The sequence below is a fragment of the Aulonocara stuartgranti genome (assembly GCF_965226115.1).
Source record: "Aulonocara stuartgranti genome assembly, chromosome: 2".
NCBI classification, from domain to species: domain Eukaryota; kingdom Metazoa; phylum Chordata; class Actinopteri; order Cichliformes; family Cichlidae; genus Aulonocara; species Aulonocara stuartgranti.
In genome coordinates, this window is record NC_138940.1 from 32,791,002 (window position 1) to 32,818,787 (window position 27,786).

Below are 27,786 nucleotides of genomic sequence, written 5' to 3' on the forward strand. Positions count from 1 at the left end.
TATGTTCTTCATTTCAGCTTGTATTTATCTAATTTTAGAACCTACTGTGGACCAGATGATTTACCATTATGCCCGGATACATAAAACCCTAAAATTGAAAAATGCACTTTCTTTTTCACATGACTGTATAAATTTATTTTATTTGTTTATTCTGTAAAAAAAAAAGAAAAAAGGCAGAAATAACAAAGTTCTCGTCTAACCCTACCAAAGAAGACAGATAGCTAAAGCTCTGACGCTTTATTTTTTGTCTCAATACTGCACAGCCTCTCATGTTGCTACATCTAAAAAGAAATAAAACGGCCTCAGCTGTTAAAAAAATTCACAGAGGTTCATGTGAGATGATGATTCACTCTGTATACACAGTATATAAAAGATAAAAGCAGTTTCTGGCTATGAAAACGAACTGTTTAAATACCAACCTGGTTTATGGTCACAGCTGCTAGTTTTAAGTCTTATTCAAGACAGAATGATGTTCATTTCATAAACAGTGATCACATGTAGAAAAAGCGGGGTTCGCTTTATGGAGGAGCTTCCTTTTGAATGACAGTATGGCACACTCATACTACCATATGAGTGTGCAGTGTCCTTGGTTCCTCGGTCAGCTCCAGCCCTGGCTCAGGGTTTAAATAGGACGGGACTGTGCTGTTTAAATAAGGCTTAAAAACTAGTGGCTACATTCATCTTTTATACAAAGTCGATGCTTTCTCACTAGAATAAGTGAACTCAGTGCTCAGGTGCTTGTCTCCATCTCTCCAAATTTAAATGGTGGTATTGAATAGAGAGGAGCAGCTGATCAGAAACCACTGACCACTCCAGCTCACACATTCTTCCTCCTTTGGGGTTATTCTCTATGATGGCTGGACTGGGAGCCATTACCCTGAGACAGGATATGGACTGTGGGGTGGGGTGGTGAGTACAGTAAGTGAGTGACGCAGATAGCAGACTGCTGTCATGTGTAAGACTGAAGGAGCACAAGGAGGAACATCTGAATCAACAAAATGCTTTCAGCACATTCAGCTGTTGGGTTACTGCAGCATAGTCCTTAGTTTGGATCACTAGTGCAACTGGAAAAGTCTTTAACCTCTGCTCAAACTTTGCTTAATAAAGCAGGAACAATAAGAAAAAGAAAGACAAAAATATCCACTTATAAAGCTTTCTGTGTGCACTGCAGAAAATATAAATATAAATATATATATATATATATATATAAATATATATGTATATCCCAATATAGTATTTATTTCCCTTATTGCATCTTAAAATCAAAACATTTCAGAAAATAAATGAGGGAAAAAGTGATTACGTATCCACGCCAGGCCTACTACTGGTCAGATATGACTTTTTGAAATACTGTCACATTAAAAAAAAAAAGTTTTCAAAGCAGAGCAACCTGCTCTTGAGACAAACTGTATCCCCTTAAGTTTATTTGTTTAATTTATAGAACGCAAAGTCCGTGAGAATGAACCCAGCACGCAGACAGTTTTACAGTCACTATCTGCGTTTCTTGTTTGTGTTCTTCCTCTTCAGAGCCAGTATCCACGCAGGGAGGGCTGTCCGCCGGGCCGGTGCCTCCTCCCCTGCCGCTACCGGATGCACTTCACACTCCTGCTCTGTCACCGAGTCCTCATCTGTAGCTGCTGAGTCATCCTCCAAGTCTGAAGTGTCCAGATCCATGTCTGGAGGTTCTATGGCCACCACTTCCTCCGCAAAACGAACCCGGCGGTTCTCCTCCACTCTCCTCTGAACCGAGAAAGAAGCACGAAACACAAAAAAGTTACAGAGAATTTAGCATCTGATTAAATATTACAGAGACTGAATGATTTCCTCAAGTTTTTTCAAATCATTTCATTAATTTTATTTGTGGATGTTGACATTTTAAAATTTCCAACCACAAGGAGGCGCTGCGATACACACTATCTTACCCTTTTATTCACTGTCTCCATTGAGGACTCCGACTCGGGGGATACGGGGTATTTGAGGACACCATGGGGCGCTCGAGCCAAAGGATTAAAAGCAGTTGGGGAGAGAGAGGCTGAATGAGAGTTTAGGGTGTATAAGGGTATTACGTTCTCGTGCTCTGACTCTCCTGTGTCAACCATCATCTGGCTGCTCGTAGGATTCAGTGAAGACATGTCCCCTTCTGTAAAACAAAAGAGACAACTTGATTTCCTGAACAGCCACCAAATTAAATCGCTCAAACAATAAAAACTCTTTAATAATAACTGATCATTAATGTTGCTGTTGGAGTATTAAGCTGTTCTGACCTCTGTCTGTCTGCTCTCCATCACTTATTTTGTCGGCTTGAAGCCTGTCGTCTCTCCTGTCAGCCGACTGATGCTGTCTCTTTCTGTTGAGGGTGACTCGGCTCTTCAACGCCTTGTTAAGCGGATTTTTTGTAGACTGCAAAGGACAAGAGAGAATGGGAGAATCACAAAGTTGTCATATTGATAATATAGATATTCTTTTTTATTTTAACTGGATGAACATGAGATATTTTTTGTTTATGAATATCTTACCACTACAAATGATGGAGGTCTTATTTGCTGTTCCAGTCTGCTCGCTCCAGACTGCATATGTGGGTAGTTGTGACCATCTTCCATTGCTTCTGAAGGGTCAGTCTGATGTAGTTTTCCACCTGAAATGTCCGTACTTGCAGCTGGGAAAGCATTAGGCAATGTTTGCGCCATGCTGAAATCTGTGGCCCGTGATGACTCTGTGCTCCTGAAGCTCCACTGGTTGCCCCCACTGCCAAGTTGGTTCAAAATCCCATTTGACGGAGTGCTACTGTGAGGATTTAGTTGGTTTGGGGGTTGGCCCATTGGGTCCTCTAATGGTCTCTGATTTGCTGATGAGGATGAAAGGCTGGGACTGAGGAACTTAGCCCACTCTTGGCCCTTAGTGATCTCTTCCAGCAGACTGAATGACCCGAGGCCCAATTCAAAGTCACTGGCAGGTCTGAAACGGGACAAAATCTTCATTAAACTCAAAAATTCAGTATACAAATCCCATCACTACCAACAGCACAAAGAGATTTTTATTTAAAATAACCCAAAATAACATTTCAGAGTTCACTCAGATGAGGTGTGATGTTATAAAAGGTCCTTGAATACAGTTAGCTCCATAACTTTGTATTTTTGAGGTTTTACCTCTGTACATCACCACGGTTGATTTTAAACAAACAATCAACACATTATTAGAAAGAAATTGGCATTAAGTTTTTAGGAAAGGGTCATTTTTATGCATAGAGGTTCAAAATTAATGAGACAACTGACTGACAAGCAGTAGAGGCCTGCTCCCTTGTTATTTTATGACAAGTGAAGAAAGCATAATATCTCAAACTGATTCAAAGTGTTAAAATTGCATTTTATTTTTCACTGTACTTTTAAATGAGTCCCAAAGAGATGTCTGTGCAAGTGAGGGAGGCTGAAAAACAAAACAAAATAAACATCTTAGAGAGAGCAAAAGCTTCAGCAGTGTCCAAATCAACAATCTGTTTCATTCTTATAAAGAATGAATACAGTGGCCTCCTTCAGCAACACCGAAATGCCTGAAGGCCCTAAGGAGACAACTGCAGTGAATGATGACAGAATTATTTCCATGGTTAACAAAAACAACTTCACTCAACTCATCAACTAACCAAGTCAAGAACTTTCTCAAGGAGGTAGGTGTATCATTATCAAAGACTACAATCAAGAGACGCCTTCGTGAATAGAAACAGGGGGTTTACAACAAGGTGCAAACTACTGATTACACTCAAGAGCAAGAAGCCCAAATTAGACTTTGCCAGAAAACATGTGGTTTTGAAAAATTCTTTGGACCTTGCACCACAATGATGGAAAGAGAAAACTGTGGAGAAGGACAGAAACATCTCATGATCCTCATGAGTGTACCACATCATCTGTCAAACATGGTGGAAGCAGTGTTACAGTATAGGCATGTACAGCTGGAGCTGGGTCACTGGTCTTTATTAGTGATGTGACTGCTAAAAGAAGCAGCCGGATAAATTGTGAAGTGTGCAGGGCTCTACTCTCTGCTCCGATTCAACCAAATGCTCCAAAACTGATCATGACACTGTTTCATGGTGCAAATGGAGATTACAATCATACTCCAAAAGCAACCCAAGAGTTTCTCAAGGCAAAGACATGGGTATTCTTTGATGGCCAAGTCAGTCACCTGAGCCTAACAGAGGATGCTTTTCAGTTACCAAAAACTAAACTGAAACCAGAGAGACCCACGAACAGCTGTAGGGGACTACGGTAAAGGTCAGGCAGAGCATCGCAAGGGAAGAAACACAGCATTTCAAATCAAGTCAAGTAAATGGCCTGTATTTGCTTTACTTAGTCCCTTAGGACCCCAAAGCGCTTTACACTACATTCAGTCATCCACCCATTCACACACACATACAGGTGATGGCAAGCTACATTGTAGCCACGGCTGCACTGGGGCGCACTGACAGAGGCGAGACTGCCGGACACTGGCGCCACCGGGCCCTCTGACCTTCTGACCACCACTAGTAGGCAACAGTGTCTTGCCCAAGGACACAACGACCGAGACTGTCAGAGCCAGGGTTCGAACCGGCAGCCTTCCGATTACAAGACGAACTGCCAACTCTTGAGCCACGATCGCACCAAGTGGCTTTTATTGTCATTTCGACCATGTACAGTGGTACAGTACAGAGTGAAATGCGACAGCGTTCCTCCGAGACCCTGGTGCTACAGTGCAACACTAGACAGAACAGGGCAATATAGACACAACACAGTGCAATGGAAATGTGCAAAATGCTGAGTATTGTGCAAAAGTAACTTGGTGTCTATAGGGGTGTCTGCACGTGTGTGTGTGTGTGTGTGTGTGTGTGTGTGTGTGTGTGTGTGTGTGTGTGTGTGTGTGTGTGTGTGTGTTAATATGAGATACTACATATGAGTGCTTGGTAGTCACATGCATGAAGGTGTGCGTGTGTGTGTCAGTCCAGTCACTGAGTGTTCAGGAGTCCGACGGCTTGGGGGAAGAAACTGTTCCGTTGGTCACTGTATGCAAATAATTTTAATCCAAGTATTAAAAACTGAATTTATATTTAAAATTATCTTAGTACAACCAATTACTTTTGATCTCCTGAAATTCCTAAACAGCTAATGCAACATTTTTGTAAAGCCCCAGTGTGCAGAAACAAAATAACAAAAATTGTCATTATCCAACAACTTTAATGAAAGAAATCTCTCAGCAGATTAAATTCTTAAAGTTCTGTTTGCTCCTTGTCCAGGCTGTCCTGGAGAAAGCTTTTGTCAATACACAGAAAATGTCCTATTTTATTTGTTTACCTTACTGTGGTCTTCTTGTAAAAACCAGACATGCCTATAGTAGATAGTAAAAGAACAGGAACTTGTGTTTATCTGTTCTTCATTACTGTATAATGAATGACTGTGGGGAAGGTCTTTATCACTAGAACAAGCTGTAAAGTTTATGAAAATACAGTTAAAAGTCAAAAATGTATGCCCTACTTCACATTTTCTTTGCCAGTTCGATTCTCACCCACGGGCCTCATGTTTGACTAAATTCTATTAGCAAGTATTACTGTTTAGTCCACTGCGCCATAGAGCTCTACTGTTTCCCTAGAAATGTAGCCATATACATAAAACACATCAATGACACACACTGTGGCAGTAGTTTACAGTAGTTTACATGGGCCTTCATGGACCAACTAAGCTTACAAGCTAACTCGATACAACAGAAATGCTGACCAGAGCAAATTTTATAAACCTTTTTTGTTGTTGTTGCTGCCTGTTGTTATTTGTTTTTAGCCCCTGAGACACCACCAGTCAAGTATCAGATGTTTTTATATGGCTTTAAGGCTTGTTTTTATCTTTTGTCGTTGGTCAAATTTGCAATTTTACAATTTCTAAGCTATTTCATATTCTCTACGGCCTACTTTTCATGCTCTCATTTCCAGCAAGTAGGGCTCAGGCAGCATTTCCTGTACATTACATATACTACAGACCAGTTTTGCACCACTTCTACATCGCTTGATTATGTTTTTGTAGTGTTCCTTAATCTTCCTCAAGATCCAGCTAGCTAAGTCTACCTGTTTTAGGAAATTACAAATCCTTCAAAATGAAAGCTACATATATGGGAGTTATTTTAATTATTTATGTCTCTAGTAGGAAAAACATAAAGCAAACAAACTTGGCTTCGGTAAGCGAGTATCTTTCCATCTTGTGTGTTAAGTCCTAATGAGAGAATCATTCTTTATGAGTTACTTGCTGTGTACATCTGTTTCCTTTAATAGCAGGTTTTAAAAAAATCTCATTGTACACAGCATGAAAGTTTGTAATGACACATGCTGTCAGTGACAGGGTGTGTTTGGCACTTCAGACCACAGACACACATCAAGGGTAAAGATGTCTGATGGCTGGAAACATCTCAAATGCTTCACATATCTTACTGCTGACGTTTCAGAGCAAATAAAGCCAAAAAAAAACTGTTCGGCTTTCAGTTTGTGCCATGCTGCTAGAGTGCAGGTTTGGATGTATTTGTGCAATTTAGGATCATTTGTGTGCCTGTTACCTGATGTGGCTGTCGTTAGTGGCGTCCTCTGTGCGTGCAGGAAGCATTTTACTGGCTCCACTGGTGTCCAGTGAACGGAGGGTCCTTTCGTCCTTATTTGACGCATTGATGAGGCTTTCTGTAACCTGGTTTGGGTGTGAAATCTGCGTGAAAAAACAAGTTGCAGTGTCACTTCAAGATTTCTTTTTTTATCATTATATAACAAAACCACACTACTCACCTCAGGTTCCTCCCCACTCTTCTGGTCTCCTATGCTTCCTTCTTCTTCTTTTCCCTTTTTTCCTTGTCTGTCCTTCCATCGCTCCTTGAGCCTCTGCGTCCACCTTCTGGTTTTATTCTCAGATGATCTCTGTTTCCTCCTCACGCTACTGTTTGTTGTTTTTTGACTGTCTGAGGCAACCTGCGTATCTTTGTTTTCTGCCATCGCTCCAAATCCTCCATTTCCTACAATTAACGCTTTATTGTCGTGACCTCCTGCGAAAGGGTCTGTGTTTTTCGCGGCCCACAGGTAGACTTTAGGTTTAAAGCCCTGCTCCTGGTTCTCATTCACTCCCATGCTTTGGGCAGCATCTGTGTTAGGAGGCATGCTTCTTTTCATTGCAGAATTGCCAAAACTCCACTTCTCACTATCAGTCCTCTCAAAGGAAGCATCTTTAAGTGATGTGGTAGGAAACAGCTGCCCTGTTACTGTTGGGGCGATCGCAGGCTGTGTCGCCTGTCCCATAACCCTGCTATCACCAGTGTCACCAACACTGTTGTCTTTCTGGGAGGGGAAGGAAATAAAACCCCTGTCCACCCCACCTCCATGACCGGGCTGCTGTAGATGACTAAATTTGAAGTTAAAGTTGCTGTCTGCAGCAGGGCTCCTGACCTTATTTGAAGGGATGCCATTAGTACCTGGGCTGCTGTTTTCTGGTCCAAGAGTGTGCCGGTGCCCCTGGCCCTCTCTTTCCGACTGCAGCTTCAGTTTCTGCAGCATGGACTGCAGCAGGGCCTGGGAGTCTGCTGGATTAGGTGACTGAGACATCTAGTAACACAACCTCTAAGTCTTCTAAATCCAGAAGTCGCAGAAACGCGTGTCAACACCACAGTGAAACTGGATACACAAGGACGGACTCTATGCAAATAATATAATTCGTCGCTTTACAACCAGCATGACAAGAGGAAAAATACCTTTGTGTAGAAGATATCACTCTTTGGTCCAGTTTTTGTTAGAAAGACACCTGTTATGGCTGCTTTCGCCTTTCTGAATAATCCAATCCCTTTCCATGACAATGTAGTTGCTTCATAGCAAATATGAAGAAAGATCCACCTCTTCCAGTTAAATGTCCAGAGGTACAAATCCTTCTTCTTCTTCTCTGTGTAAACTGCTGCTTCTTATGCTGCCTCCACTAATGCTCAATCCTCAAGAAGAGCAGCAGAAGTCTTCTTCTGTTGTTCTGCAACAAAGAGATATAAGCTTTTGGTGTTTTTTCCCTATTTTCAAAAGTCTCTCGCTTTTACTAAATGCCCATAGTTCCATTACACTAAAGGTGTTGTCGTCACACCTCTTCTCCAGCAGCCAATTATATCACTGGTAATGGGAGGAGAGACTGTGAATGGGTGCGTTCCTCAGATATTACAAACTGAAGCAGACCAACAAGAAAGACCAGTAAGGTGAGATAATTGTTTGCTGACTCTAACTCTCTCCCACTGTGTGTATTTCTGCCCATCTTTGTATTTTGCCCTCCCTTCCTTCCCATTTCTCTACTTGTAACGCTTGCTCACTCAAGTGCACACACACCCTCTGTGACCTGTAACTGATAATTATAGGGCGTTCTTAAGAGCAGCCGCTATGAATGTGCCTGCCAAATTAAAGATATAGGAAAATGTCTGCACTGAGCTTTGCAATAACCCATTTTATATCAACTCTGTGAAAAATGCTGTCACAGAGGCCTTTGCTACTGTTGTCGAAATAAAGTAATAGATTCTCCAAACATGCAGTGTACTTCAGCTTGGAGAACACCATGCAATCTTTCTTATAGGTTTGTTAACCACCAGCTATACTGTTCTCCACTGCAAGTCATTAAAAAATGCTGCCGCCCTGATAAACTTTTAACTGTTTTAATTATATTTCAGCCAACTACTATGCATTTAAAAGCACAGTAATTGTACTGCCTTCTTTCTGACTGAAGGTTTAGAGTATAAGATTAAGTAGGTACACTACAGTACTTGAAAAGCTACTTTCCTATTCTGACATGAACTTATTTAATAATTATCAAGTTGCTAATCATTAAGTAAAGTTTATATAACAATTAGTAACAATGTACATCTTTATCCATTACAATTATACCTTTTTTTTTGGTTTTTCGTCACGCTATCTTTATATATTTCTAATCCGGACGATCATAAAAAACCAGCCCCGAAGATGCAGTGAAGAAAAACACAAGTGGCAGAAATGTTCACTTAGAAACTAAGTGCGCATGTGCAGCGTCAAACGCACGCCCCCTTTAAGTTGCCGTGTATCTGATTGGTCCGCACTTTGTAAGCGGGCAATGGCGGCGTAAACAACGCTGATATCGATGAAAGAGACACTGCTTAACCGAGTAAAATAAACTTAGACTGGAAATAAACGGAGTATGCTTTCGGTAGGAAGATTTGCTCTCGGCGTGGAAACGATTAAAACGCCGTCTTGTATACTTCTCGGTGATGCTTAGCCGCTCGTTTTGGCTAACTTTTAGCCAAATGTGCTAACTTAGCGGAAAAGTGAGTTTGCAGAGATGCACTGTATCGTAACGGGAGGAAACGTGAAAGGTAGCAAACATTTCCTGAATATTAAACACAGTCTCTAACTAGAACATGTGTCATTGATTAGATGTTGCTAATAATTATCTTGTGTGTGTTTGTTGGTGGGTGTGTCTGTACCGTCCAGTACTGGCCAAAGCCGTCCATTCTCTGTCCAGGATCGGCGATGAGCTGTATGTTGAGCCTCAGGAAGATGGGGTGAGCTGTTCTGACACTGACTTGCACACCATCACTTCCTCTTACAATGCAGATAGGCTTGTTGCTTCCTGTGGGTGCACACTTTGCGTCAATGAAAAAAGTTGATTTGTTGGTCTCTCTCTCTCTCTCTCTCTCTCTCTCTCTCGTGTCGTAGCTGGCCCTGCGGTCTGTGAACTCCTCTCGGTCGGCTTATGCTTGCTTCCTGTTCGCACCACTCTTCTTCAGCAGGTGCAGACTACATGCCTGTGTTTATAAATGGCATCTTTGTGTGAGAGAAAAAGAAAGCGTGTATATGAGTGAACTTCTGCCTTTTATACCTCTGTTTTTCTGTGCAGGTACTCCATTACTAGTGGGGATAACTTCCGCTGCAAGATGGCAATAAAGGTGTGAGAGAATTAGATAATCTACTGTTTTTCAAGGCTTTATATAGTCTGGGTGTGACATTAATTACATTTTAGTAGATAATGTGGTTCCCAAACTTTCATGATGACATAACACCCAAAGTTATTATAGAATTCGTTTCTTATCTACAACAGTTATGATATATCAGAGGTGTGCAACGTATTGAAGGCATTAAGGTTCCAGTTACAATCTTGTGAAAAAGAGTTCCCACAGGTCTTTGTTACTCACAGTTAGACCTGTGAAATTAAGTACACCCCATGATTCAGTAGCTCGTAGAACCACCTATAGGAGCAATCACTTGAAGTTTATGAGTCGCTCATATTGTTTCAAAGTAATCGTTTTCTGTTTGACTTCACCAGTGTCTCAGAGTTTTGGCCTACTGTTCTTTACAGTGTTGCTTCAGGACATCGCGGTTTGCGGGCATTCATTTATGCACAGTTCTCTTAAGGTCCCACCTCAGCAGTTCAGTTGGGGACAGGTCTAGAGCTTAATTATTCTCTTTTTCAGCCATTCCGTTGTAGATTTGCTTTAGTACTTGGGATTCTTGTCCTCCTGCACGATGCTGTTTGGGCCAAGTTTTGGCTGTCAGGCCGATGTCCTCACATTTCAGTTTGGAATACTTTGGTAAACAGAGGAGTTCATGGTCAACTCAATGAGTGGAAGGTGTCAGTGTCCTATGGCTGCAAAACAAGCTCAAATCATCACCTTCTCACCATCATACCTGACAGTTGGTATGAGGTGTTTGTGCTGATATGCTGTTTGGTTTTCACCAAACAGAGGTGGTTTCTTCAGTTGCAGGCCTAAGATGTGCTGCCATATTCTTTTACAGCCAGTAGAGGCTTTCTGCTGGCAACCCTTCCAAACAAGCCAAACTTGTTCAGTCTTTTTCTAATTGTACTGTTGTGAACTTTGACATTTAACTGCTAACTAAGGCCTGTAGAGTCTGAAATGTAGCTCTTGGATTTTTATTTTTTATTTTTGCAGTTTCTCTGTTCACTGCACAGTCTGTCACTGGTGTGAGTTTGCAGGGACGTCCACACCTGGAAGGATTGACAGCTGTCTTGAATGTTTTCCACTTGTAATTGTCCTCACCGTGGTCAAATTATTTGGAAATCGGTTTATAACGATTGTCAGATTGCTTTGCATCAACAATGGCTTCTTTAAGATCACTGCTGACATGTTCCATCCTTGGGATTGTGTTAACACACACCTGAATGCTCTAGACATGCAAACTACTCACATTTTGAATTGGATTACAAGCCCCTAGCAGTAAGACTGTATTTAGTTTATCTCAGGATTGCATAGAATCAGTCACTTGACTGTCACGGATCTCAATAAACATGCTTACCAAAGGCCCCTCAGGCAGGTTGTGATAAGTATCACTTCAGTTACTTTTCTTTTGTTTTCTAGTCTAGTTTGAATTCTTTTTAAGCTCACAGTTCATTTTAAATAACTACTCTGACCTTGCATTAAACCCGAAAGTCCCATCACAAAAAGTTCAACCACTCGATCACAAAAGATGTATTGAAACTAAAGCTGCCAGTCTGATTTTTGTCTAATAGTTTGGTCAGGTTTGCATTCATGTGACCACTACCAAAATGTGAAAAATGTAAATTTTAACTTTCTCTCTATATATTTTTTTCTCCTTTTCTCACTGGTTTACATTAATTCTCAGTCGCAGTTTGCCATGTTATGGAAATGTGGCTGATAGTTTCTTGATTACTTTGATTTTAAACATACTAAAGATAAACATCATACTTTCTCATAATGATTTTTTTGTTCCTTGTTTTTTTTTTTTTTTTTGTTGCTGCTGCTGTTTTTCAAATTAACTGCATGATGGCAGTACTTGGGCCTCCCTGATGTAACTACAGTTAGGAATAGCAGATCTTATTCTTGGGATTGAGAGCGTAGTCTTGTATCTGCTGACAGCTTCAAATGCCTCCTTTCCTGTCGTGTTACCACCCAACGGTTGTGGTTATCTGTGTTCAAGTTTTGCAAAAACCTCACAGCTTCCTCGTATTAACAGTTGTACTTAGCAGTTATATTAGAGAGTGAATTGTGTGTCACTTGTCAGAAACAGCAAACATATTGATTTAGATACCATTTGAGTGTGACTAAAATGTTGATTCCTGTTGATTGTACCAGAGTGTGTCATTGCATATTGATAAGCATTATTTCCCCCCTGTGTTTCAGAGTGTACAGTCTGTGTTCAGATCTCTGACAACTTTGGAGAAGACGGTGGAAAAGTGTCACATCGATCTCGACAAACAGAAGGACCGTCTCACCTTCACCCTGCACTGCAAGCACGGTATCAGTGATTCACTTCATTATCAGATCATTCAAAGTGTTTTCCATATATGATTTAAGAAGGCTTACAACTCATTCAGGCATGTAGAATGGTGCTGGTTTCAAACCCAGAGGTGAGGGAACACATCCAGTTCTTACATTACAGGGCGATCGTGGCTCAAGAGTTGGCAGTTTGTCTTGTAATCGAAAGGTTGCCGGTTCGAGCCCCGGCTCGGGCAGTCTTGGTCGTTGTGTCCTTGGGCAAGACATTTCACCTACCCCCTACTGGTCTTGGCCAGAGGGGCCGATGGCGCGATATGGCAGCCTCGCTTCTGTCAGTCTGCCCCAGGGCAGCTGTGGCTACAACTGTAGCTTGTGTGTGAGAGTGAATGCTCGAAAAGCGCTATATAAATGCAATCTGTTATTATTATTATTATTATTATTATTATTATTATTATTATTATTATTATTATTATTATTACATCCTTGCATTGACCTACAGATAAATATAAGTGTTTATAATTCTGTATTTATAATATAATTATTTATCATTTATAAGTCCACCAGTACTGCGGAACCCAAATATATTAGAGATAAGTTCACTGAGTACAAATGTCAGGCCTGCAGGTCACTTAGTGCTGCACAGAGCTAAAACAAAACTTCTATAATCTCTTTGAAACTTAGAGGTGCCTCAACTGTAGCTATTTTAAATGAAAAACTACCCTTTTTCATATGGCTTTTACATGTATTTATTAAACTATACAGTACTGTGCAAAACTCTTGAGTCACTCCTTGTTTCTTTATATTTTGCTAATAAAAGAGGAAATAGGTGCAGTGATTTATTGAAACATGCAAACATACATGGAAATACAGTAAATCAGGCAAAAACTGTTTAATTGTAACAAGTTAGAAAGTCAGTATTTGCTATAAGTATCTTTATTCTTCAACACAGTCTGAACTCTTTGGCAGCTTTCTTGGTGTGTTTTTAAGTAGTCTTCAGGAATAGTTCTCCAGGTTTCATTCAAAGGTCTTATTTGGATGTTTGCTACCTTTTGTTCCGTTCTCTGTCAAGATGGTCCCACACTGCTTTAATAGTTTTGAGGTCCGGGTTCTGGCGAGCCCAATCCACGACTGAGAGTGTGTTTTTTCTATCCAAGTATGCTTTAACGGCTTTGGCAGTGTGTTTGGGATTATTACCATGCTGAAAAATGAAGCCATTGCCAATCAGACATTTTTTAGTTGATATTGTGAGGTGGATAAAAATCTGATGATACTTTTTTGGGTTCATAATTCAATTCAGTCTTAATTATATAGCAGCAAATCATAACAACAGTTGCCTCAAGGCACTTTATATGGTAAGATAAAGACTACAATAATACAAAGAGAACAGAGCCTGGGTCCACAGAAGAGGGGCCTAAAAGTAAGCCTGCTGTCTGAGAACAGCAAGCTCTAATGGGGTGATATGGCACTATAAGGTCATTAAGATAAGATGGGGCTTGATTATTCAAGATCTTGTATTTGAGGAGCAGGATTTTAAATTTGATTCTGGATTTAACAGGGATCCAACGAAGAGAGTCCGGTATAGGAGAAATATGTTCTCTCTTTCTAGTTCCTAACAGCACTTTTTCCACAGCATTTTGGATCAGCCGAAGGCTTTTCAGGAAGTTTTTAGGACATCCTGATAATAATGAATTACAGTAGTCCAGCTTAGAAGTAATAAAGGCATGAACTAGTTTTTCAGCATCACTCTGAGACAGGATGTTTCTAACTATTCTATTCCACAAATGGAAGAAAGCAGTGGTAGATATTTGTTTAATATGTGCATTGAAGGACATATCCTGGTCAAAAATGATTCCTCACAGTGTTACTGGAGACCATGTTAATGCCATCCAGAGTAAGAATCTGTCTCTGATTTTTTGGGCCGAGTACATTAACCACAGTTTTGTCTGAATTTAGAAGCAGAAAATTAGAGGTAATCCAGGTCTTTATGTCTTTAAAACGTTCCTTCAGTTTAACTAATTGATGTGTATTATCTGGCTTCATGGATAGGTAAAGTTGGGTGTCATCTATATAGCAGTGAAAATGTATGCTATGCCTTCTGATGATACTGCCTAAGGAAGGGAAGCCCGTGGAACTCCATAATTAACCTTAGCATGTGAAGAGGACTCTTCATTTACATGAACAGATTGGAGTCTATTAGATAGATATGATTAAAAAACAAGAGTCTTAAATAAATATCAATAGCACTGAAAGTAGCAGTAATGTTTTGAACGACTTTCATTCGTGAAGAAATTCATAAATAAAAGTTGTAACCATTATAGAAAGATATTATGTTTCGAGCAGCTCCAAACCATGACAGAGCCTCCACTGTATTTTACAGATGGCTGTAGACACTCACTGCTGTACCTCCTCTGCATATAATGATGATTATTTGGACCAAACTTAGAGTCATTAGTTCATAAGACCTGATGCAGCTGTCACAGTTATTGTCTAATTTCTCCTGACAGCCACATTTTTTGCTGATCTGACTTCAGTGAACAGTAGATGGATCAGATTTAGGGCCAGATGCATCTCTCAGGTCTTGTATGAGGTCTTTGCTGGATTTTCTTTCCTGTTCTTTCCATGTCTTAAGCCATGACTGTTCATCCACTGTGTATACTTTGGCTATTTGGGAATCACTTTCATGGAGCAAAAATGCGATTTTATGCCTCTCAAACTGTTACCTTTGGCATTTTTCATAGATTCAACTAAAGTAATGGGAATCTGTTACAGGCTGCTAATAACAAAGTGCCTAAAGATACAATTTAAAATGAGTTATTTGCTAAATTATCTGTTAAAATACACAGATTGGAAAATGCTCAGGTGAAAGCACTGGACTGAAAAAGGAATGAAGAAGAAGCCAGAAGACCTTCAGAAGGCCTGGAGAACTTTGGTCAAGAGCACTTAAAAAAATGGGACTTCTACACATTAATACATATCGGATTTTTGTGACACTTTGAATCCATAAATTCTGATTTCACATCAGTTTATAAATAATGTTTTGCGTCTTTTTATTTTATCTTCTGCCTGTAAAGCAACTCTTTTAATAACCTCTATAAACAAGTTGTTACATTGTACTTTTACATCTTGTTTACATTCACATATTTTGTATTTAATGAAGCCCATCGTGCTTTCATCTCATTGCTTTCTATTTGCTCACAAACTTGACGTGATTTTTCTTTACAGGCCTACTGAAGACACATAACCTGTCTTTCCAGGACAGCGAGAGCCTGCAGGCAGTGTTTGATAAGGACAGCTATGCCAATGTATTCAGAGCCCAGCCCAGGTCTGTAAAAATCTTTCTTCATAGTTTATTTTGCAAATCATGACAATGACAGTCTCCCACTTGCTTTTAATCTTTTATTTCCTTGTACTTGATGATGACAAACACTGTGTAGCTTTTTTTTAACACCAGGAAAAACATTTTTACATTTCAGTTGGTTGATTAAATGAATAAATAGATTTAAATAGTAAAATATATTTTAAGGGAGGTGTAACTTTGTAGCTGTAGCTAGATTTGATTTCTCTTGTTCTCAGGCTGCTGGTAGACACAGTCGTCCATTTTCCTCCATCTCTGGACGAAGTGACTGTGTCAGTGAGTGATGAACGGATGTGGGTCAGGAACCATGTGGAGGAAGAAGCAGGTGACAAGACTGATATGAAAAAGTTTCGCCAGCGTAGTGGTAAAGCAGGAACTGACATCTAATAATGCCATGCATTACTATGTTTTAAAAGCAGCTTTTTGTCCTCTTGTTTTTCTGCTCTCTCAGAGGCGTCCAAAGCCATGCTGACCGAGCTGTGTTTGGCTTCAGACGAGTTTGATCATTTTGCTGCCCAAGCTCACAACAGTGTGACTTTTTGTCTGAAGGAGTTGCGGGTGAGAGAAACTATATAGGGAAAGCACGAGAGAGTTGCGTAAGTTAGTTTGGGAGGGGGAGAGAGGTGGTTATCAGACCAGAGTGTGAAAGAAGTTATTTGGAGACCAGATGAAAGCACTTACAAGATGTTGTGGTGTTCTTGTAATGCTTGCATAGTTTGCAAAGTCACTAACTAGTATCTCTCATTCAGGGTTTACTAGTGTTTGCAGAATCAACTGGCCTCCCTGTTTCTATGTACTTGGACGAGCCGGGCAGGTGAGCATCGCCACCTGTGGGTTATTTTTTTTGATTACTTGTTTCTTCCTTTTTAATAACATAATTTTTTTCTGTGTCTGTTTGTGTGACAGCCCTGTGGTGCTTTCAGTAACGGACAGTGTCCTGGAAGGAAACTTTGTGCTGGCCACTCTTTCTGATGATCCCAGCCTTCGTAAAAATAACAGCAAAGGGTAAAAACGAAAAAACATATTTTTGTTGACTTGGGACGTTTTTTTCTCATGTTTGTGAGCAGGAAGGAAAATGAAAACAAAACTAGTGTACCCTTCACACAATGGCTTATTAACAGCTCGGTGACAGGCAGGAAATTCTAAACGTTTACCCTACTGCGCCACCTGGTGGATCAGAGTGTAAATGAAGACAAATGCTGGAGGAGCCCATTTACATTTCATACTCGACATTTCCAGTTGTTGGAAATGGATTTTTATTATTTGCTCCAGGAGTTTAGACCAGGTTCTTAGTCCACCAGTTTGAATAAACTCTTTAAAAAAAACTGTGTTTATTCAGGTTTTCACATCTTGTCATTCTGAGGCTGAGAGGCTAAATCTGGAGAACTCATGTCACAGTTAACAGCTGTTTGTAGTTGCATCTTCACACAATAAATGCACTCAGTATATTTATGGGAGTGAAAAACTAGAATGCCGTAGGCTTAATTGTTATGATATTGAGCTCTAAAATTGAAGCTGGTTAGTCATGTTGATTTGTTATTGTTTTGCAAGTCCAGAAAATCAAACGGTCACCATGAAGGTCAAAAGGAGCAAGAAAAGCTTTTTTTTTTTTTTTAATCTTGTGTGTCATCTTTCTATCTGACTTGCACTCCAAACCGTCTGCTCCACCCCTCAGAGCACACACAGCAGCTCCACCCCCTCCCGATGACTTCATGAATGATGACATGGACTCATATCTAATCGCCATGGATACCAGTATTGCGCCAGGTCCCTCAAACACAGGTCCACCCCCGCCTTCATTATCTGGTGACACACGTTCAAAACGGCCTGCAGCAGTCAGCCACAAGGCAAGGATTCTCATCGAGGAGGCAGAAGAAGAAGAAACAGATGATTTAGACAGACTACCTAATAAAAAGGTATGCCTTAGGTTTCTCAGGCGTGTTAACAGGCTGTGGATTCACTTCAATGAATCAAAAAGACAGAAGTAAAATATTCTCGCACATACAAAAAGAAGCAGATTCTTTAAAAATTGAGTCGTCACAACTGTCCACATACAGTCCTCACGTGAAAAAGAAAGTACACGCACGCTCTTTTAATTTAGTTTTATGTGTCAGGCTGTAACAAAAAAATCAACTTGTTCTTATTAGGTCTTAAAATTAGCTAAATGCAACTTTAGATTAATAACAACTCATGAATTATTATCATTACTTACATGTTACACACAAGCAGTGCGTGTGTGTAACTAAATATATCCTCACTGCTTCCACAGAAATTGAGTGTGAAGATAAATACAGTAGCAGCCAAGTGCTGCTAATCAAATCCACTTGATTAACTGATTAACAGCAAGTGTGTTCACCTTTATAAAACCAGAGGTCTGGTTGTTTTTCTGGTCTGGAGCATTCAGGTGTTTGTTAATGCAGTGCCAGGGAGGAAAGACATCAGCAATAACCTTAGAGAAACAGTTGTTGCTGCCCATCAATCAGGTGAGGGTTATAAGACCATTTCCAGTCAACCTGAACTCCATCACTGTACAGTGAGGAAGATTATTCACAAGTGGAAAACCTTCAAGACAGCTCTCAGTGTTGTTGGAAGTGAAGGTCCTGGCAAATTCACCCAAAGGTCAGACCGTGCAGTTCTCAGACTCTATGGGCCTCAAGTTAGCATATCAAATGTTAAGGTTTATAAGGGTGTGATTAGAATAACGCTGAACAAGAATAGCTTGTTTGGAGGGTTGCTAGGCGAAAGAAACAATCCTCTCTAAAAACATGGCAGCACACCTTATGTTTGCAGAGTTGCTTCTGAACAAACCACAGAAACCTCTGGAACAAAGGCGTGCACATTTAAGCAGATATTTAATAAAAAAATAAACAAGTGATTGAATGTTTGCATATGCTCTCAAATTAATTAAATATTGGTATCTTAACATTTCGATAAATTGTAGTCTTTAATATATTTCCCTTGTGTGTGATTTTTCTCACAGTTTCGGTCGCTCTTCTTTGGATCGGTGCTTCCCCCGTCGTCTCAGTTGAGCACACAGCCGATGACTTCTCAAGAGGTGCTGGCCAGCGACAGTGAGGAAGAAAATTAAATAACTGCAGACTGATCGGCTAGAGGAGACATGGACTAAACTGACAGTGGGTGCATGTGCGTGCACTGTTAAACAAAGACACCTGGAGTACTTGAAGATAAAGAAATGAACACAAATTTTCATCCTTACTGGCCAGAACAAGTAGTACCTGGACCTGGTTAAATATGCAGAGGCCACCAGCCTCTAAATTCTCATTATGTAAAACTAGACATGAAGCAATTCCAATTTATTTTAATTTTGTGTTTGCCCAGTTTGTAATTAAGGTGCAGTGTAAAAGGTCCCACCGAATAAAGCAAACTTATTTTTCAATATATGTAAACATCATTTATTATTTATTTACATGTCGAAAAGTTCAAGTATGAGAAATATTTAGGATGAGGGAATTCCACATATCCACCAATGTGGAGCTCAAAGAGAGAAAGGCAGTGATGCAGAATCTGAGTAATGTCAAAAATAAGCCTCGGCATAACCAGCAGAATGTCTGTGAATTGTCTGTGAGTCAGTCTTTGCAGGATGAGCAGCGTCGTCACTACGTTTCTCTTTTTGCACCTGAAAACTTTTCCCTCTCGTCTGTGGTTTCCTCCTCTCCTTTTCCTTCCCCTTCTCCAGCTCCTTCTCTTTCTTCTTTTTCAACCTCTCCTCTTCCTTCTCCTTTCTTTCTTGTTCCCTCCGCCGCCGCCTCCTCTCCTTGGAGTTCAGTTTGTCCTCCGCCTCTTCCTCAGCTGCATTCCCAGTCCCTGGCATATCACTGAAGTCTTGAATCAAGATTTTCGGCACTTGCATTTTGGGTGCCTTCTTAGCCTTGTTGTCTTTGTGATGCTCACCTCTCAGTCTGCGGAAGAGACCAAAACGTTTAGGGGTGTCGGGCTGTGGCTGCTGCTGTGTGGGGGCTTCCTCTGTTGTTGTTGCTGCTGCTGCTGCTGCAGGCGGCAGCAGATCAGGAGCAGCTTGTTTTGAGGTCACAGCTTTAGGATTGCACTGTGACTCTGTGAGTTTGGCTTCTGGTTGATTTTCTGAAGTTTTCTGGGGGGTGGTGAAGAGATCCTCGGAAAGCCTGCGGGCTAGCCTGGAGCTACGTGAGGTGGATGACTTGCGAACGCAGAAATCAGCGGATGATCGACTGCTGCGACGCTCAGGGGTTTGTACCGGGGGCTCTTTTGCAGATTGAGAACATTGGACTTGGGGAACATTTGTTGGCTCAGAAGAAATGAAGACATCGTCCTCTCCTGCTGGAGTTTGTTTAATCTTTTCAGTAATTTCTTCCTCCTGCGTGGGCTCCACTTGTTGAACCTTTTGATTTGAGTCTTCAGGATCCACAGTAACCTGGCTTGTTGTCTCTTCAGGTGCTTTTGTCTCAGAGGTACTAATTTGTACTGAACTCTCCTCATCAGGCTCACTGGTGTGGTTGAGCTGATCAGCTGGTGCTGCAGACTCTTCCGTTTCCATGGGTGTTGCAGAGTCTGCAGGCTTCTCATAAGTCTGAGTTTCTGTTGGTGTTTCCTCTGTGATTTTTTGAGTATAGATGCATGAATCACTTTCAACCTGTGCCTCCGAGTGTACATTCAAAATCATTTCTTCTGTTGCCTTATTTGACGCCTCCACTGTGTCTTTTCCTACTGTTATCTCAGCTTTAGTCTCTGGATCATCTACTCCACCAGTGCTTTCTTTTTGTTGAGTGCATTCAGATGAAGTCAGCATTAGTATTTCTTCTTCTAGCTCCATTTCTGTCTTTGAATCTACTTGTTGTTCTGCATCGACTTCTTTAATTTCTACCTTTATATCGCACTGTGTGGCTGAATTTTCCTGATTATGTGTCAGAACCTCATTTTCTGTGTCTCTTTGGGTGTGGGACTCTGCTTCCTTTTCTGTTTGTACTAATGACTCAGTACTGTGGTATTTTACTTCAAGTGCACCTTTTTCTGTCTCCTTGATCAGCTCTTCCTTTTCCTGTCGTGATTCTGCCTCTGCTGCACTATTCTGATCATCAACAGTTAAAGCTTCAACACCTCTGTCTGTGTCCACACTTGTCTCACTTTTAGACTCCGTAACGTCTGCGTTCATCTCCACCTGTTGCACACTTTCAGTGTCAGCACTCTCTTCTGATTTCACGTCAGCTTGTATCCTCTGCTCCTCGCCTGCGTTTACACCTATTTGCATCTCGTCCTCTGTGTTTGTATGTGCTTCGGCTATTCTCGGTGTCTCACTGTGGTTTTCCTCCACAGCAACCACGTGTTTCTCTGCCTCTTCATTTGTGTCTTTGAGCTCTACTTCCTGGTCTTTGCTTTTATGACTTTGTTCTTCTAGCACTTGTGATTCACTCTCTGCGTCCAGCTTTTCTTCTTGTTCACAGTGAGGTGCATAATCAGGGGGATGAAGAATATTTTCAACAGTCTGATTTGGGGCAATCTTTTCTTCTTGTTCTGAAAGCATTTTGCTTTCATTTATCTCAGTCAGCTTGGTTTCATCCATATCACTGAGTTTGCGTTCCCCTGTCTCCCTGACTTCAATTGTCTCAGTCTTCCTGACATCACTTGTCTCCGTCTCCCTGACATCACTTGTCTCCGTCTCCCTGACATCACTTGTCTCCGTCTCCCTGACATCACTTGTCTCCCTCTTCCTGACATCACTTTTCTCTGTCTCCCTGACAACACTTGTCTCCATCTCCTTGACAACACTTGTCTCCGTCTCCCCGACAACACTTGTCTCCGTCTCCCCGACATCACTTGTCTCCGTCTCCCCGACATCACTTGTCTCTGTCTCCCCGACATCACTTGTCTCCGTCTCCCCGACAACACTTGTCTCCGTCTCCCGGACAACACTTGTCTCTGTGGCAACACTCATCTCCGTCTCCCTGACATCACTTGTCTCTGTCTCCCTGACATCACTTGTTTCTGTCTCCCTGACATCACTTGTCTCTGTCTCCCCGACATCACTTGTCTCCGTCTCCCCGACAACACTTGTCTCCGTCTCCCGGACAACACTTGTCTCTGTGGCAACACTCATCTCCGTCTCCCTGACATCACTTGTCTCTGTCTCCCTGACATCACTTGTTTCTGTCTCCCTGACATCACTTGTCTCTGTCTCCCTGACATCACTTGTCTCTGTCTCCCTGACAACACTTGTCTCTGTCTCCCTGACAACACTTGTCTCTGTCTCCCTGACAACACTTGTCTCTGTCTCCCTGACAACACTTGTCTCTGTGACAACACTTTTCTCCATCTCTCTAACATCACCTGTTTCTGTCTCTTTGACACTGCTTTCCTCAATTTCAGCAACTCCTTTTTCCGTGTTTTCAGTCTGTTCTTTTCCCGCTGCTGTTTCTTCTGTTTGGATATTTTTGATTTCTTGAATCTTGTCAGGTGTCTGTGAAATTTCCTTCTGTTCAGTTTGTCCCTCTTTTTGTCCCTCTGAAACTACATCCTCCTCCTCTTTGACTCCTTGTACCTTCTTAAAGTCAAACTCATTCCAGCTTTTCCAGTCCTCCCTTCCACCCATTGAAAGATGCCTCACTACTTTGTTACTGCCTTCAGAGTCAACTGTGTTCCCTTTTCCCACTTTCCTCCACTTCTTGTGAAGGAGGGAAGGAGACAGTGAGAGAGAGGAGGCTGAGCGAGTTAGTGGGACAGAGAGGTTCCCTTTCTGTCTCTCTTTCCTCTCCTTCTCAATTTCATGCTGCCGAGCTCTAGCCCACGCCTTCTGGTATCCATGGCAGCGACCTCTGGGGTCAAACGTGGACGATGGTTTTTCTTTCCTCCACTTTTCCAGCTCCTTCTCCGTCTGCTTTTCCAAATCTTTACCCGACAGTGGCACAGAGCACACCTGAAACAAGAAGGGAAACTCTGCAGATAGTTTGTACCCCAACAACACAGTGTGTCCCGCCACAATACAAAACCTGTTAAAGATCCCTGAGAAACACCACAAAGAGCCTTGAACAGTTACCCCTAACCTCCAAATTCCTTAGATCATAATCCAATTGAGCAATTTTGACACACTAATTCCAAGCACCACAGGACACCTCCAGAGCTCCCACGTTCATGCCACAGTGGATCAGACATGTTTGTGGCTGAGCTGTTTTAGTAACTTACCAAGATTTATATCTACGTTATTTGATAGAATAGTGCCATTTTGTAAAAAAATTAAATAAAACAAAGTTAATGATAGAAACATGTTTTAAATTTACTCTTCAGGGTTTTTTTTTTTTTTAATTTGCCTCATCTCTTTGGTTTGCAGCCATCTTTTTGAAAGGTTTTTGCTTTTGAGGTGTATCTTTTTACACTATTCGTGGCCATGATTAGTTTAATTTACTTGCTCTGTTGCTTTACAAATGAAAGCTGTTATCTTGAGGTAATTGGCAGAGAACAAGATGCTTCTCTATAAGCCTATCAGGTTTAAAAATCGAAATCTTACCTCTGCTATGAATTCGTCATCTTCATCGTGGACCTCCTCCTTAACACCCCTCAACTTCTCCAGAGTCTCCATTTGGCCCTGACACTGCTTCCTCTGCTCAGCTCGACCCAACACCCGGCGCACCAGCACCGCTGCAACCTGTAGCAGCACCCGGACCCCTACGAGGAAAGATGAGGGCGAAAGAGGAAGACCTGGTGAAAATGCTACATATCAGGTAGATGATGGCAGTGACCAAAAATGTAAGAATTGTGCAGATATTTAAACACTTCTATATATAGTGGACAAAACCATCGCTTTTAATAAGCTGCTATTCCTGCCAGTCCTAAGGGGGTTGTGTTAGCCTGAGGTCAGCTCTACCATAGCAGAAGAAGAGGTCCCAGACTCGGAGAAGCGTGTTGAATGGAAGGTGACGTGTGAACAGACACATCAGCCAGTCGGTGGCAAACATGAGGGGCTCCACTCCGTGGTTCTGCAGATGTTTGTGTGCAGCTGGACACGTCTTTTTCAAAACCCAGGTCAGCATGGCCGCATCGAACAGTACTCCCTCCTACACAGCACACCACAGTAGGCTCAGACAGCTGCCCAGCTTTCAGGGTCAACACATGATTCATCTTTGTGTTTGGGTTATATTTATAGCACAACTTATCAAGAATCAGCCTTGAAATCAACATCTACTCGCCTACGTGTTGATTATATGTATTATAAAAGGTAAAAAATGTAAAAAACAGAAGATGTGCATGTCCTCACCAGCAGAGGGCTGTAATATCCGGGCAGGTATTGCTCACTGATCTGAACCAGACACCAGAAGGCCTCCTGCCAGGTTACATAAGGTGAACATTAGGCCAATAACTGCTCCGTATTATAGAAAATTAGCACTGTATTCTCAGGATTGCATTAATACTGTTATACCTCTGAAATAAAAAGCTTAACAGGTCGATGAAACAAGCAAGGTAGAGTCGGTGTCTTAAATGAAGGTTGTTGTTTCTCCACTGAAATCTAATTATTTTAATGTCTTTGCAGCTGATTTATCAGACCGAAGCTAAACTGTTAATGGCCTTTACCTGAGCAGGCATGTTCATCAGCAGCACTGCAGCCACCGGCCCCTGAGCCTGACAGTAACCCTCATCTGGCTGATACTGGGTGTAAGCTTTCAACACCCGGAACAAACCACGCTGCCTGCAGACACACACACACCACAATCATCTCTCACACAGCCAGAGGTTTCAGTCACCTTTGACAAGAGTTATACATTTAATAACGAAAAGAAAGAAAGACAAGTGACAAGACTGTTTGCTGTTCTGTTGAATAAGCCTTTAACTGTGAAAGCTAAACCAGGGAAACTATGAAAAGATTGGAAAGCCACGCTGAACACTAAATAAACTGTATGGTTATTCTGCAGCTCTCAGCTTCAGAAACAAATAGCAGAAACGTCGCCTACCCGTGTCCGTCTTTGGACTGGAACATCTCGTGGAAAGGGAACTGCCGGTCCAGATCTCTCTCAATCACATCCACCCAGCTCTGCAGAGCCGGCTGCTCATCCAGAGTCTGATGCAGAGACAAAAAACATAAAATGCATACCAAACAATAGATTTTTGAGTCTTTAAAATTCTAAGTAAGTTAGTTTGTTTTTCAATATTATAAATAATTTAACTTTTACTCAATAAAATATAAGAAAACAGTGATCACAAGATCTCACAACTTAGAACAGTATATATAGATGATCAGGCATAGACTGTATATAAACAATGGACAATATAGCCTCCAGGTCTAACAGAAAGCAATGTAGAAATGCCTTAAACCTGCATTTTGTTTAATTGCCAGAAGGGGAAGACTCCTGGTGGGGGAAAAAAAAAGTCAGATTGCGTAGAAAAAATTAGAAAATGACCCTCTTGGTCATATTAAATTATTTCCTGATAGGTTTACGGCCTTAGTCGCTAATCTGAAGTGGTATTTAATGCAAAATACAATTATAGTCCCATTTATAGTTAAACGAATGATAAAGACGGCATGATTTAGGGAATGTGATGTTGCTGCTCTATAAGTATGTAGTTTCCTAAATTTCTCACTTAGATCCATCAATCACTCGTGAACAACATGTTGCCGGCCAAATAGTAAACCAGCACTTCAAACTCCAACGAGAGACAACATGGTGGCTATGTCCATCTTTTACATAAAGTCTTTGCAGCTGGACTCTTGCACTTTCTTAAACCATCCCAGTGAGAGTGTTTGTTTCTCTTGCCTCGTAGAGGTTTTCATGCTGTTTCATCCTGTTGGCAGCTCCGCACAGCAGAGGCCAGCACTTGGCTCTGAGCGAGGCAGGGATTCCTTTCTGACACTGCACTTTGACCTAATGAGAGACCCGGAAAACAAACGGTTACTGTGCTTTTTCCTGATGTGTCACAATGTCTGTCATGTATAAGGCCCATCGCCCATCATTTGGTGCCAGGGTTTATTTTCGGGCATCTTTGACGGGACGCACCTTACTGCTCTTCTTCGACAAGATGCGATCCCATTGGTCAATGATCTTTATCCACTTGGCCTCCCTCTGCCTGACCAGTTCAGGTGGCGGGCCCAAACTCCTGACACAGCACAGCACATGAATCACCAGGTAAGTATTTTGACACGTTTCACCTGTTTGCTGAACAATTTAAATTCTGGAGACCTTTGTAGTGCTGTGTCGCTGCACACTGTTTAGTGTGTTGTCATTACAGACACACAGTGCTCCGAAAACAAGACAGGAAACAGGAAAACCACACGTTAGCAGTGTGAAGTCTCTATGGCAACAGGTCAGGATGTTATCAATGAAGAAAGTAAAGATGACAGGTTGCAGTTTGTTCAGTTAGTTTTAATGCTTAGTTTACACCGCCTCGTGTGCAATCCCCTGCCAGGGATATTATCAAACGCACAGTCAGCTGATTCTGAAAGTAAAATTGCACTTTATTTTTCAAGTACACACACCCACTTTCAGTTCAGTCATTATGTTTTTTGCAATATTTTTTTTTTTTTGTGGATTATATGTAAAGAATATCAAGTGTAAACAATCTGTTTGTGCAGTTTCCGTCCTGAAGAAGGCCCACTGTGGTTGAAACCACTTGGCTTTTTCACTGATACGCTCAGCTAAATCATTCTAAAGCATCTCCTCCCCCTTTGCTCTGCTTATGAAACTGCCGTAAAGCCACGTTATTTGCAGGGGTCATCCTGATTTCTTTGTTTCTTGACGTGTTTCCAACTGACATGCATTCTTACACATTCTCCACTACACCAGTATAGCCTGAATGTTCCTTTCTTTCACTCTGTGTGACTTTTTCTCTCAATCTTAACATCTCTGCTCTAACAATTTGTCTTTTAACTCTTTATTAATGGCATTTAGTCCACCTGGCTGTGTGCGTGTGTGTGCGTGTGTGTGTGTGTGGGGGGGGGGGGGGTGCAAATGCTCCTCTGTCTCTTAAAATCGGCAGATTTAAACACTGTTTCAACACTTCCTGGTCTTGTCATGGAGGAAAATTACTTTGTGTGCTGCTTCAGGGGGTGTTGTGTGCCCACATTAGAAACTCTTAGCTCATCTGGAACCTTTGTCTTTGCTCATATAAAGACAAAGCAACAACCATTAAATTATCTGATAATATTTAATATTTAGTTTCAAATTATATCTTCTGACAGCAGGTGCAAACCTTACTATTACCAAAGTCCCTGGGCTTTCTGATCTGTGTGATCTCGACAAGGTCGCCCTGCACGTCTTTTAGTCCCTTATAATAAAAAAAAAAAAAATCTCTTTAATGGGAGAATGAAAACTTAGATCCCCTGGTTTTGAACAGATCACCAACAGCACAGTAAGAGTACACAAGGCGCAAGGTGGATGTGCTCACCCAGCTGTGGAACCATTGGTTAAGATGAAGCCAAAGCGGTCTGTCTCCGGTTCAGATCCAGAGCTGTCCTCTTCACTGAGGTTCTTCTGGGCTGGACTCGAAGAATTCAACATCTTAGCTAAAGAAAAGAGGATGGGCTCGTCATCCAGTATGCAACCGATGAGGATGTGTGCGTCAGAGATGTTTAAAATCTCAAACATCCAAGATGGTAAACAGCTTAACCCCACTCTGCAAACGTCTCTGTGCACGTTTTCACCCTCTCTCTCTTATTTGACTCGGGATCTATGAAATCTGCATTTTCCAAGTTGAGAATGAGAGTAAAGAAGTGTACCAAGCCCCCCAGCCCCCGATTTTAAGTCATAAACATAACCACAGCTGTTAAAGCTTTTAAAATATACATTTAAATGTGACTACCTTTTACATTTCCGCCCTGTTTGATTAGTTGGCTGCTGAAGAGGTGAAGTGATCCTCCAGTGATGGAGGAGGAAGACAAACTTCCTCTCTCTCTCTCTTGCTTTCTCTCATATGCTCTCATTTGTTCACCACGCCTTCATTTCTCACCGTCACAAATGCAGTTTTCACATAAACTTCCGCGTCACAAACAATGACGATAAAATTATGGAGTGGTTTGTTGTTGTTTTTTTGTTTTTTTTTTTACTGTCATGAAAATGCCGTTAAACTGCTTAAATATGATTCATCAGTCATCACATATAAGTGATAATTGTGCAATTGGGGCTTTTCTGTCATTTATAGGACTTCCTAATTGCGGGTGGGAAACAAGAAGGCCTATGCGTACTTTAGGAAGCCAGGTAAATTAAATAACTTGTTACTTTCAATGG

At 41.4% G+C, this 27,786-nt stretch overlaps 3 protein-coding genes across 5 annotated transcripts; 1 reads left to right on the forward strand and 2 right to left on the reverse strand.

Annotated features, from left to right (window-relative positions):
- LOC309713182 (uncharacterized protein) lies at positions 1-9,561 on the reverse strand. Of its 3 annotated transcripts, none has more exons than XM_082544585.1 (7): positions 9,463-9,561; positions 6,779-7,997; positions 6,559-6,683; positions 2,517-2,955; positions 2,265-2,400; positions 1,923-2,140; positions 1-1,740 (listed from the first exon to the last, which is right to left on the reverse strand). In XM_082544585.1, the coding sequence occupies exons 2-7, from the start codon at positions 7,583-7,585 to the stop codon at positions 1,492-1,494; spliced, it is 1,974 nt and encodes a 657-aa protein (XP_082400711.1). In that variant the 5' UTR covers positions 7,586-7,997; positions 9,463-9,561; the 3' UTR covers positions 1-1,491. The 3 variants fall into 3 exon arrangements, with proteins under 3 accessions (XP_082400711.1, XP_082400709.1, XP_082400710.1); XM_082544583.1 differs by having other exon boundaries at positions 6,559-6,701; XM_082544584.1 differs by lacking the exon at positions 9,463-9,561 and adding an exon at positions 8,891-8,971 and having other exon boundaries at positions 6,559-6,701.
- Positions 9,071-18,987, forward strand: rad9a (RAD9 checkpoint clamp component A). The gene is made up of 12 exons (XM_082544605.1): positions 9,071-9,351; positions 9,470-9,540; positions 9,695-9,768; positions 9,876-9,924; positions 12,136-12,250; positions 15,454-15,553; positions 15,805-15,911; positions 16,038-16,144; positions 16,336-16,400; positions 16,493-16,591; positions 17,262-17,502; positions 18,567-18,987. The coding sequence occupies exons 1-12, from the start codon at positions 9,318-9,320 to the stop codon at positions 18,672-18,674; spliced, it is 1,170 nt and encodes a 389-aa protein (XP_082400731.1). The 5' UTR covers positions 9,071-9,317; the 3' UTR covers positions 18,675-18,987.
- tbc1d10c (TBC1 domain family, member 10C) lies at positions 18,973-27,725 on the reverse strand. The gene is made up of 10 exons (XM_082544573.1): positions 27,362-27,725; positions 26,948-27,065; positions 25,561-25,660; positions 25,321-25,428; positions 24,520-24,626; positions 24,143-24,257; positions 23,829-23,894; positions 23,439-23,628; positions 23,082-23,239; positions 18,973-22,493 (listed from the first exon to the last, which is right to left on the reverse strand). Exons 1-10 carry the CDS (start codon positions 27,480-27,482, stop codon positions 19,122-19,124), a joined length of 4,455 nt encoding a protein of 1,484 aa, XP_082400699.1. The 5' UTR covers positions 27,483-27,725; the 3' UTR covers positions 18,973-19,121.
- Between the last annotated feature and the right edge of the window lie 61 nt (positions 27,726-27,786).

What these genes read in the sequence shown, in the direction of transcription:
- LOC309713182 (XM_082544583.1), bottom strand. Translation starts at nt 7,585, where the DNA reads ATGTCTCAGTCACCTAATCCAGCAGACTCCCAGGCCCTGCTGCAGTCC. An exon ending in ACTAACGACAGCCACATCAG is followed by an intron (nt 2,956 to 6,558) that starts GTAACAGGCACA and finishes GTCCCGTTTCAG; the next exon opens with ACCTGCCAGTGACTTTGAAT. An exon ending in TGGAGACAGTGAATAAAAGG is followed by an intron (nt 1,741 to 1,922) that starts GTAAGATAGTGT and finishes TTCTCGGTTCAG; the next exon opens with AGGAGAGTGGAGGAGAACCG.
- rad9a (XM_082544605.1), top strand. Translation starts at nt 9,318, where the DNA reads ATGCACTGTATCGTAACGGGAGGAAACGTGAAAG. An exon ending in CGTAAAAATAACAGCAAAGG is followed by an intron (nt 16,592 to 17,261) that starts GTAAAAACGAAA and finishes TCCACCCCTCAG; the next exon opens with AGCACACACAGCAGCTCCAC. An exon ending in ACAGACTACCTAATAAAAAG is followed by an intron (nt 17,503 to 18,566) that starts GTATGCCTTAGG and finishes TTTTTCTCACAG; the next exon opens with TTTCGGTCGCTCTTCTTTGG.
- tbc1d10c (XM_082544573.1), bottom strand. Translation starts at nt 27,482, where the DNA reads ATGAGAGCATATGAGAGAAAGCAAGAGAGAGAGAGAGGAAGTTTGTCT. An exon ending in TGTCGAAGAAGAGCAGTAAG is followed by an intron (nt 25,429 to 25,560) that starts GTGCGTCCCGTC and finishes GTCTCTCATTAG; the next exon opens with GTCAAAGTGCAGTGTCAGAA. An exon ending in CAGTCCAAAGACGGACACGG is followed by an intron (nt 24,258 to 24,519) that starts GTAGGCGACGTT and finishes GTGTGTCTGCAG; the next exon opens with GCAGCGTGGTTTGTTCCGGG.